This window comes from Ciona intestinalis, unplaced genomic scaffold (assembly GCF_000224145.3).
Source record: "Ciona intestinalis unplaced genomic scaffold, KH HT000025.2, whole genome shotgun sequence".
Lineage (NCBI taxonomy): Eukaryota > Metazoa > Chordata > Ascidiacea > Phlebobranchia > Cionidae > Ciona > Ciona intestinalis.
The window spans coordinates 336,297-348,480 of record NW_004190347.2 but is presented as its reverse complement, the minus strand read 5'-3'; the positions used below and the strand labels follow the sequence as shown (position 1 = coordinate 348,480).

At 35.6% G+C, this 12,184-nt stretch overlaps 1 protein-coding gene across 1 annotated transcript in view; it reads left to right on the top strand.

Annotated features, from left to right (window-relative positions):
* LOC104266451 (von Willebrand factor-like) overlaps positions 1-12,184 on the top strand; it is a 34,232-nt gene that overhangs the window by 6,013 nt on the left and 16,035 nt on the right. Inside the window, 17 exon segments of the mRNA XM_026837835.1 lie at positions 456-551; positions 780-917; positions 2,378-2,566; positions 3,192-3,216; positions 4,421-4,672; positions 5,114-5,331; positions 5,602-5,720; positions 6,747-6,960; positions 7,252-7,486; positions 8,499-8,673; positions 9,027-9,189; positions 9,494-9,594; positions 10,192-10,320; positions 10,873-11,033; positions 11,381-11,435; positions 11,437-11,497; positions 11,839-12,073. Of these exon segments, the coding sequence (XP_026693636.1) occupies positions 456-551; positions 780-917; positions 2,378-2,566; positions 3,192-3,216; positions 4,421-4,672; positions 5,114-5,331; positions 5,602-5,720; positions 6,747-6,960; positions 7,252-7,486; positions 8,499-8,673; positions 9,027-9,189; positions 9,494-9,594; positions 10,192-10,320; positions 10,873-11,033; positions 11,381-11,435; positions 11,437-11,497; positions 11,839-12,073 (2,566 nt within the window).

Genomic DNA, 12,184 nt, shown 5'->3' with positions numbered 1-12,184 from the left:
AAGCTGGCACGAGATGTATAAAACAGAACACCCGTGTTATAACGACTGTCGTTGCCCCGCCATGCAAGGATAAATAAGTTACATACGTGGTAACTCGTAAGTGGGCATGAGGTGTATGAAACAGAACACCCGTGTTATAATGACTGTCGTTGCCCCGCCATGCGAGGATAAATAAGTTACATACGTGGTAACTCGTAAGTGGGCATGAGGTGTATGAAACAGAACACCCGTGTTATAACGACTGTCGTTGCCCTGCCATGAGATGATAAAAAATACATTTTTTCATACTATCAGGACAAATTTTTGCCTTTAAGTTATCACAAAAACTAGATTTATTAGAGTAAGATTTTGTTTCCTATTTATAACCATGTTAAGTCTGAAAGATATCCTTTAAACTTATAAAACGCAGCAACAACACATATAAACAACCATTTTAACTTTACCTTCCCACCCAGCTGTATGCGATGTTAAATGTGCGAACGGTGGAACTTGCGACTCCCCTAATGTTTGTCTTTGTAAACAAGGGTATCAAGGAACACTTTGTCAAATTGGTAAGTTCAATTCTTTAATTTAATTTTGTTAGATTTTTATACTTCTGACAGTTTTGTGACACGTCTAGTCACAAATTACATTATAACATCATATTATCATAAATCAAATATTTTGATAAAAATTATTTGTTCGTAATGCTGCTGCCATTTTGAGAATATGTGTCCACCCATTACAAAGAAAATTAAAAAAAAAAATAAAAAAAAACTTATATTTTTTGATTTTTACAGCCCAGCAACCTGGTTGCAAGTTCCCATTCGAATACAATGGTGAATTATACATGACTTGTACAACTGTTGATGCAACTGATGGACAACCATGGTGTTCTACAACTACTGCGTTTGAAGGAGATAAGAAGATCTGTGACTGTGAGTTTGTATTGGAAAGTTCTATATTTAAAACTCATAAAAGTTTATTCTGTTATATACATTGGCAAAAAGACCAGCGACTTTGAATTTAAGGCACAGTTGGCCAGTTGTAGAAACCATAACATATTATTACATATGTGTGAGGTCCTATAGTGAGGCACGACAAGGGACTTAGTGTTTAGGCCAGAAATAGCGCAACATTACCCCAAACCATTGCGTGTTCTCTTATATGTAAACTTGTTCAAACAGTGTAAAAAATTAAAGATTTATATCCATTAACTGCCAACTTAGTTGCCCGGCAGCGCCTATAATGTCATATTTTGCCACAAACATTTGTAAACGTGACTTTCAAGTATGAATCATGGATTCATACTAAATAGCCTTCAAGCTCCTTTGGTATAAACATTGTTTTTATTTCAGTATTTTGTCTGCCACTTGGCAAAATTTTATCATGGTTAAAAATAACATTTTTATATTAGAGGATTTGAAAAGATTATTTTTTAATAGGCTTGGTAGTAGAAGTAACAGAATATTAATTAAATACCTTTGTAGGAAAAGTTGTTTATGATGTGGTTAATTACCATTATAAGTCACTGTGATGTCACACATGTATCTGTGATGTCACACACACATAACTTGTATCCATTTCTCCACCCTTTAATATTAAATATGACAAAACAATTAGTGATATTCTAGTAACCCAGTATTTGTTACCCGTTTATTACACGGGCGTTACCAACAAAACACACGCGACACACAGATGATTAATCCGTTAGAACTTCAATTTGACGCAGGTTTATTGTTTACCAGACTATCTCACCCCGCCCTTTATTCAAAGTTTCCCCAGTGTAAATTTTAACTCGTTTTTTTTAAAAAACTTTGACAAACATTTAAGCTTTTGATTGAATTTGTACCATGAATGGTCCAGGTGGTCTTGAAAATATTACGTGTCGTTTTAAATAGAGTTACGCAACCACAGTCGAATGAGATATTATAATGTAATATACACTTGGAGGATAAATATGTGCAGATTAAACACAAAGTATATTCTTGATAAAGTTTGCCCAGAAATAAAGGATCTTGTGGTTTATACTAATGCTTTAAGACACACTGAGAATTAATCAACTGTTGAAAATACAAAATACAGTACAAGAGAGCAAAGCTATAATGAATGAGTATTTGTAGTTATTAACTAAATAGGAATTAGGTAGTTGTGTGGTATCTATAATCTTTCAATGTCGTAACAAAATATAGTATTAGTTTATGGTTTAAGCTACAATTTAATGCTAAAATTACAAAAAGAATTGTTAATCTATTATTTTAATTAATTTAATGTAACAGTATTTACCCTTTAAAAAGATAAAAAAAAAATATATATATATATATGTTACAACTGAAAACTAATAAAAATTTTAACATATCATATAATGTATATAAACCACAATTTATGTTTATTTCAGTCACATCAATGTGTTCCGCTGCTGGCCAAAAACTCGAGATTCCTGGTGAATGTGGAAAGTATTACGAATGTGCTGATGATATGACAGTGTCTGTTGTCCCATGTCCAGCGGGTACCGTGTTCAATGCCCTGGTAGGGGGGTGCGACACTGCTGACAATGTCCCAATGTGCAAAGATGATGCATCACAAGGTAAAAATTTGCTTTGAATATTATTACTATTTTCGTTGTTGTTTTGGTGTGATATTTTGAAAGTTCATTTGTTAGAATTATTTTTATGTTATATTACGTGCAGTTTGTTACTGTGATAAAGCATCATAATTATTTTCATGCTGTATTTTGGTAACTGATGTAAAACATAAAAACATCTAACCAGAACGTTCAGTACTCGTTATGTAGAATACAGTGATTGCATTTCATAGGCATATGAAGTATTTCTTAAAGCGTAGCGTTGTATGGCAAGCTTCAATGGTCCTGGAACATAGTCTAATGATATAGTACAGCCTATGTTTGGCAAAGTCCGGTATAGTGGTTGGCGCTCCTGTCTGTAACCCAGAGGTAATGGGTTCAAGGCTCGTCACTGCTACCATTGTTGGTGTATGTGTCCTTGGGCAAGACACTTAACGGCAATTGCTTCAACCCAGTGGTCACTAATGGGTTGTCTAAATTATCAACAATACATAAAAAAAATGAAAAAAAATAACGACTGTCGTTTTCCGGCCACGCGAGGATAAAGTAAGTTACGTTCATTCATTCATTCATTCAACTAGGTCTTATTCAAGGTGTTTCTAATTGAATATATTTATCTTTTACCAAGGTCCAACTAAAGGAGAAGACAGCACAAGTAAGATGATTGGTTTATTACTTTGTTAACTTGTTAAACCAACCTTTTTTTAACAAAGTAACTTATTTATTTTAAAATATTTGGATTTTTGGCTGACTATTTTAAAAAATGCTTTGGTTTGTATTTCTTACAAACACTTTGTAATTATTTCCAAATTAAAAAAAAATTACTATTTTTAAAAAGTACTTTGTATTTTTGTTTAACTACTATTTATTGCAAACACTTTGTAATTACTTCCAACCTTAAAGAATTTGAAGCTTCAGCTTTTGAAGCGTCTGGGTTTGACTCTTCTGGAGAATTCCGTAAGAAATTAGAAAAAAAATTAGAAAAACAAATCGACTGATATTCCGTAAAAAGTTGACCACAGCATTTTATAAAATTCTTTTTTATAAAATTCGAATTTACATTTTTATAAAATTTGCATTTTTGCAATATAAAAAAGGATATTTTGGGGAATGATCTTCTGCCAAAATAATTGTTGTGGTTAACTTTTTGCATTCCATGATTGTAGCTTATTATTACTGACATAGACTAACAAAAATTAACAAGTATATATAAAATGGTTCGGTTTACAAGATTAACTGTTTATGATTACGAATGTATGTATCCTTGAAATTTAGATGGGCTTTTTGTCATAAAAATTCTGAATTTGACCAGAAAATATGAAAATAATATATTCATACATTCCTTGGCACCTTGCAACGTAACTTATTTAAACACTAGAGATGGAGCGAATATATTTCATTACAGCATATATATATATATACTTATGTTGATTATATGTATGTTGTATTCAATCAGTAGAAATGTAGTATAGTAGCAACCTATTTATGTTTAGTATTGTTTTATGCAAGAAAATGTGTTGTTTTAGAAACCTTATTTTTGTGCATGTATTTTTATAAATATTTTTTTATACGTACATCATATTGAAACCAGCTCTATCTTTTCAACCCAATGCCACTTAATTAACCCTCTAGCCCAGAATATATATCCATTGTTTGAGCATGTATACAACATTGAAACAGCACTTCTATATGAGCCACACTACCCCACAATTAAGCATGTGTTTTAGAACCCCCTTTTCAATACTTAAACCCTTTAAAACATGTGCGTTTATAACTGCATTTTCAGCATGCATACCTATTAAAACAAGTGCCCCTATTTAAACCAATCACCCATTAATTAAAACACCCCTCCTTTTACAGCTGTCCTGCCCCCACCCATTCATCAAACGTATGCAGTTACTGGGAAAAAGAGAACTTCTACACTTTCGATGGCGCTCTATTCGCATCAAGTGGGAGGTGTAACTACCAACTTGTATCAGACTGCGTTGGAAATACCTTTGATATTTCTCTTTCCTTCACAAGTGGTGGAAACCCCTCACTTAAACTGACATCACAGACTGGTGTGTCGGTCGTAGTTACGGGAGGGAAGGCTTACAATGAAGGGGAAGAGTAAGTTAATCATGTTTGTTTCATAATTGTCTCAACTACTTTGAATACATCTCCACTGGGTTCAGTTATCTTAATGTTGCTGAAGGTTTAAACTTTTTGGGCAAGACACTTAACCTTCTCCAACCCAGTGGTCACTATTGAGTTTTCCAAATTATCAGCCATGCAGAAAAACAACCACACACAAAGTTACATACGTGGTAACTCGTAAGCGGGCGTGAGGTGTATGAAACAGAACATTCGTGTTATAATGACTGCGGTTGCCCTGCCATGCGTGGATAAACAAGTTACATACGTGGTAACTCGCAAGCGGGAACGAGGTGTATGAAACAGAACACCCGTGTTATAACGACTGTCATTGCCTGCCATGCGTGGATAAACCGATAGTGTAAAAAATGCATTTCCGTAACTTAACTTAAACAATAATTTGATTCTTTTCCACAGGATTGCGATCCCAAGCCTCAGCAATGGTTTCTCCTTGTACAAGTTACCCAACACTGACTACACGATCATCAACAGCAGTGCGGGGTTCGCTGTGGCTTGGTCCGGGAATGATAATTTCTTCATTGCTGTTCATAACAAGAACTTGGTTGGACATCTGTGTGGATTGTGTGGGAACTTTAATGGATTCACTGTGGATGATATGGTCCCGAAATATGGTGGTGGGTAACTTAACGTTGAGTGGTACTTTGATGTTAGGTTTATTATAATTTTGCAGATTTTGGTTGCGCTTATTTTTTGTTAAAAATATTATTTTTTGTTTTAAAAATGAGTTGTTTTATAAGAGGTTTGAAAATTGAGTAAAACGAGTATCTATTGTAAAAACACATAAAAAGAGTGATATATACAAAAAAATTTGTAAAAAAAACATGTTTTAAATGGAAATGTAATTTGGCAACAACACCTGAAATCATCTTAAACTATTCCCACAGAAACCCCGACAACCAACGTTGAAACTTTGATGGACTCATGGCTGTTGGCAAGTGGTGAGGAGTGTACAACAGGAACATCTACTGATTATTGTGGATTGCTCACTACACAGCAATTATCGGTAATGTTTGGTTTAGGACAACTATAACTGTATGATTGAGCATATTACTGTAATGTATGGTTGCGTATATATTCTATTCTATATGAGTGAGGTCTTGCAGCAATGCAAAATAGAATCTCTTTTATCAAAGCATGCTATGGGATCTAAGATTTAGGCCAGAGTTGATCCATTACCCCAACAATGTATATGCACATTCTATTCTATATGAATGAAGTCCCACAGTGAGGAATGCCATGGGGCCTGAGATTTGGAGTGAAGTTGGCCCATTACCCAACATTTTTAGAGGCAATAGACCTACATTCCAGGTCTCAGATTTGCCTCACTAAAGACCTCATCTTTATAGAATAGAATCTATGTTATTGAGTGTCTATAAACTGCCTCAGTGTAGTCCAGATGGTAACACCCTGGGTGTTAGGGTAATAGACCTACATCCCAGGTCTCAGGTGTGCCACTGGAGACCTTACCCTTATAAAATAGAATCTGTATTATTGAGTGTCTATAAACTACCTCAGTAGGTCTTTTGTATTCAAAAGAAAGTAGTGAGTGGTTAGTATTAAAATGGAAATAATGGTCTAGACATAAAACCTCAGACTTTCCAAATAAAAGTACATTGTGAACATACAATGTGAACAAAGGCATCTATGTTTGAAATACAAGTTTAAGATTGAATATCTTGGCTCCCATGTTTTACTTGGTAAATATTTTAAGAGGAAATGTTGGTGCAACAAAGTTTTTACCTACAGAGTGATTTTCAAGCAATATATGTTACCTGGTAACAACAATAATAGCAGAATCTATTCACCATGTGTTGGGTTTAACAGCTACGATTTTTAACGGATGCGTGTTTTAACAATTGTGTTTTGTTGCTATTTCAGTCTCTTTGTGTTTTATTAGTCTGATCTTGATTATTGTATTTTAGAAAATAAATAAAAAATTATGTGATATTACATCATACTTGTAAATAATATGTGTAATATTGCACGTGTGGGTTATAATATATAACTTTATTTTCTTATCAATCCACAGGACATTGCGAAAGTCTGCGCTGAAGTAGTGACCGGGCTTTCCTTCACATCTTGCAATGTTCCAACCTCGGTACTTGAGGAGACTTGCGTACGTGACTTATGCCAGTGTGAGGGGGATTATAAGGATTGTTTATGTGCATCAGCCACCCACTACAGCAAGCTATGTGTGGCAACTGGAGCTAATGTTAAAGAATGGAGGACTGACAAGTTTTGTCGTGAGTTTGATATGGAAAATCTTTATATATATGATATAGTTTTTATTACTGTTTTGAGTGAGCCCGTAACTTAGTGGTTGGGGGTTTATATCGTAACCGAAGGTCACTGGGTTTGAAGCTCGACACAAATAGTGATAGGAAGCTGTGCCTTGGTCAAGACACTTAACGGCCATTTCTCCAACCCAGTGGTCACTAATGGGTTGTAGCATCATATTCCTCTTGTCTAGATATCAGATCCCATAGGTTTATAAGTATTCATTCATTTAATAATTGAAACCTTCTATTTTGCAGCCAAATCGTGCCCTAACGGTATGGTATACAGTGAATGCGGGACCGCATGCCCAAGGACATGTAAGAACAAGGGATTGATGCATATGTGTGCGTCGCTATGCGTCGATGGATGTTTCTGTCCTGCTGGTACCATCCTTGATGTTGGGGGTTGCGTGGCAGAAGAGGAATGCTCGTGCTCACATCTTGGTGAAGTTTATTCATCCGGTCAGAAGAGGACAGAAGACTGTAGAGAATGGTGAGTTAGTATTGGGGTAAAAATATGAAAATGATGTGATGATAAAAAATAAAAAAATAAAAGATTAGAATGGTATCAATTGATGATACTAAGGAGCAGCTTTCCATATAGAATAGAATGGAAAGATTCGTTAAAAAGTAAAAAAATCAAAAAATACTTGGACTGTTTTTTAATTAAAGATTCTAAGGAGTGTTAGTTAAAAAAGTTAGTTTAAAAGTTATTAGTTTTTTTAATATATAAAAATGGTGGTTTTAGAGGGGGATTTAGCTGATTGTGGGTAAAACACTGAAGGCTAGTTGCATTTTATATCATCAATTTTGGGAGAAAACTAGAATTCCATACAAAGTGTTTTAAGTTCAAAAACCAACATAAAATAAATCATTGCGCAATTTACAAGCTATAAAAAGCTCGATTCATTAAAACTGGGAGAAAATTTGAGTTATGTGAACTCTTTAATATTTGCCATCAGATTAAAGACGCTGATATAAGTAATGTTGGCAGCCCGTGCGCAAATATTTGTCTTTGTGCGTACGTAAGATCTGACGCTGGTAGATGTGTGCGTAAGGCGGGCCCTTAGACTGAATAGTAAATTTGCTTTTCCAGTAGTTAAGGTATAACAATAAGTAGTGTGATGTCACAATGCCATTCATGACACCATCGTTGTCATAGTTACGCTGTGCGTGGGTGGTGAAAAAATGTTAGTGAAAAAGTTTTTAGCATTTTTAAAAATTCCCTGAAAGTGTGTGTTTAAAGTGAAGCTTATAAAAATGAATAGTTTTTAGGGAATTGTGGAAAAAACTTATATCAGTTGATAAATGTAATAATATATTCGTGCAATAATTGATGTATAGTCGATGTAGACCCTACTTAAAAATATATTTACAACAAAATTTAGTGTACATATTTCATAACTTTAAAATGAAATTAGTAGTTTTTAAGTTAAAAAAGCTGTATGTATTAACTTTTCACACCACCCCCTACAGTACATTAACTTTTACCCTTACCCCCCCAGCACATGCAATGGTGGTTCATGGTCATGCACAGACCTCATGTGCGCTGGAGAATGCTCGGCAACCGGCGACCCACATTACCAAACCTTCGATGGTTCTTCGTATTCGTTTAACGGAGATTGTCGATATGTGCTCGCTACTGACTCATGTGGTAGTGGAAGCAATTACACGTTTGCCGTAAGTTTACAAGATATTTATGTTTGTACGTTTTAGTAAAATTCAATTCCCACAGCTCTGTAAATTTTTATTTTTTTATTTACTTATATTTTTTTAACTATATATGTAAGCAAACTGGTCAAAATGGCGTAAAACACAACTAGGCTGTGTAAAACATCTCATTTGGAGAGAAAAAATAAGTTACCAGAAAGTAATCTAAATCCAAATTGGTCAATAAAACTTCCAAATCCAAAGGTTTATTTATTTTCATGAAACACTTGGTCTATCTTTAGAGCTCTGCTTGTAGCCCATTACCTGTTTAAATACCATTATCTAATATATAATGTTAAAATAACATTCAATTCTAAATACAGGTTGTTGTTGAGAACGTTAAATGCGAGGCAAGTGACAGCGGGAGTTGTACAAAGTCAGCGACAATCGTCATCAAGAACGCACTGAAAGAAACGAAATACAAACTTAAACAAGAAGGAGTCGTTGGGGTTGATGAAAATGACGTGACGTTGCCATACACTCATGGTGATTCATATAGTTATAACTCCTGTTCTAGTTTGTAGTTATTTTATTTGCCGGCTTGATAAGTGCTCCTGCCTCTAACCCGAGGCTTACGCATTCAAGACTTTAGACTGCTTCTATTGTGGGCATATTGGTCCTTGAGTAAACACTTAAGGACAATTGCTCCAATAATCTTTGAAAAAGCATTAAATATATCGTTTGTACTTTTATGTATGACCATTTATTTTTTTCTGTACCTGTACTTTTTTCTATTCTTTTACCTGTTTTTTTCACATCCTAAAAATACCACTATTTTTTATACGAACAGGTGACATCTCCATTATGAGGTTATCCAGCATGATGGTTCAAGTTAAAACATCCAATGGTATTGAGGTTGATTGGGATGGTGAGATGAGACTTTATATCAGGGTGAGTGGTTCTGTGTGATGTTACTTATTCTAAGTTCCATAGTAGCTTGGGTTCATATACATGTATACCAGAGTTGGTTCACTGAGATGAGACTGAAGTGGCGCAACGTGCGCTTCATAAGTCAGTTTATTAGAATGTCTGCCGAGACAACAACAAGGAAGAATCCCGGATGTCTGGGAATCCCCAGTAGTGTAACTCCAACCATTCGGGGAGTCACTACAAGACTTTATAACAGAGTGGATAGATGACAGATGTGTGTGTATTAAATAATATTGCTTGGTCTATATGAGTAAGCTCCTACCATACATGGAATTTATGTCAAAAATGGCTAATTACGCCCCTAAAATAGTGTTTTCTACTCTATATGGGTGAAGTCCTATGATAAGACTTTTTATTGGGACTAGGATCATGTCAGAGTTCATTCCTCCAAACCATAAGATGTTCTTTATATGGGTTTCTGAGAACCTACATATCAGAACCTCTGGTGTGCCTCGCTGTAGGATCTTATTCATAACACACTGCACACCACAAATAAATAACATAGAAACTATGGCTACAAAGTTTTACCAAGAAATTAACTAAAGATTTTCTCTACAGTTGGATCCCTTATGGAGAAACAGAGTGTGTGGTTTGTGTGGAAACTTTAACGGGAAAGCCACCGATGATATGAAGACACCACAAAGCATCGTTGAAACCAATCCAGCTAGCTTTGGAAACTCGTGGAAGGTGAATAAGATGTTATGACTTTGGATTTCTTTATATATGTCTGACATGGTGGTTAAATTGCCCACATTGTAACCAAAAGGTTTGGAGATATTTAATGCCGCAACCATTGTAGATGCGTGGGTACTTTGATAAGAAAAATACAAATCAAACAAATTCACAGTGAAAACAGTGATAAAGTGACACATTACAGTACTTTTTATATGAGTAGTACAAAGTATTTGTGTATGAATAAAAATTTCTCCTAAAGAATCACTTAATTTTTTGGCGAACTCTTCTAAATCCTTTGCTCCACTTACACGCCTGGTGGAACTTTATCCATGACTAATACAGTAGGGGGGGGGGAGGATGGGACACCTTTTCATTCTATTTTCTCGTCCCATTTAGAAGTAAACAAAGAAAATTGAAATAATTATAAAATCATATCCTGACGACTCCCATAGACCGTTGTTAATTGTTTAAAACACGATCAAGGTATTTGGATGTTATGTGCTAAAGGTGTCCCATTTTACCCCACTCTACTATAATAAATCACAATTTACCATATTACCCCAGGTTTCTTCTGAATGCGCAGCCGTGCCCTCTATCCCCGAATCTTGCTCGGCTAACCAGGAGAAAATCGAGGAAGCGAATCAGCTTTGTGATGTCATAAAGAGTGATGTGTTCAAACCATGCCACCAAGTGGTGGATTATGAGTTGCATTACTCTATGTGCCGGTGAGTTGTGATTGGTCCCCGGGGGGGGGGGGTTTTTTAAAAAAAAAAAAAAAAAATGTTTTGTGAGTTGTAATTGGTCAGTTTAAATGTTTTGTGAGTTGTGATTGGTCAGTTTAAATGTTTCGTGAGTTGTGAATGGTTGGTTTGAATGTCTGAATAGAGTTTCTCAAACCGTGTGTAATAGGTGGCCAGAAAACTTACAATAATCAGCGATCATTTATGAACAGGTTTCAGCAACTGTGTAGGACGTGTGTTAGCTGGCATGAGGTGTACGAAACAAAACACCCGTGTTATAATAATGAACAAAGTTAAATAAGTTACATTAAACTAAACCCATGTTTCCCCAGATCTGATGTATGCGGATGTAGTGGCGACAACTGCATGTGTTCATCATTGTCCGACTAATGCAAGGAAATGTGTGGAGAAAGGGGTTGTTATTCAGTGGAGAAGCAATACTACTTGTGGTAAGTTGAATACTATCTGTTCTATATGGGTGAGGTCCTTACAGTATGGCGGCTTTTAGACTAAGGTCTAGGCCAGAGTTGGCCCATTTTTACAATGCCCATGGTGCTGCAACCAATTAGTGACTATGTATTGGAGCAATGTTCCCTCTAGGTCTTACCCAAGGCCCATGTCATGGCTCACTGTAAGACCTTACCCATATAGAATATAATATGTTCTTATCTAAGGTAGTAGGTCACCTCTAGCCTAAGGTCCCCAAGCTGTAAGAGTGTAAGACCTCCCTACATTTAATACAATGGCCCAATACCTCAGTTGATGCATTAATTCAACATTACATTCCCAGGTGTGACTTGCGAATCTGGACTTGAGTACCGAGAATGCGGTGGAGACTGTGTTTCCAAGTGTTCGACATTAGGTGGCATCATGTGTGACAGAATGTGTCACCCTGGGTGTTACTGTCCGCAGAACTTATATCTCAATGATGACGGTACATGTGTGGAGATGGAAAAGTGCGGATGTATTTACCAAGGAGTGAAATATACAGCAGGGGAAGCAATGGAAACTTCATCAACAGTTTGGTCGGTCAACCTTAGAGATATTATAGGATAACTATCAACTTTAAATACTAACATTACATCTCATTCATATAGGATATGATTGTCTTCAAATAGTTACGTACGCAGCAGTAA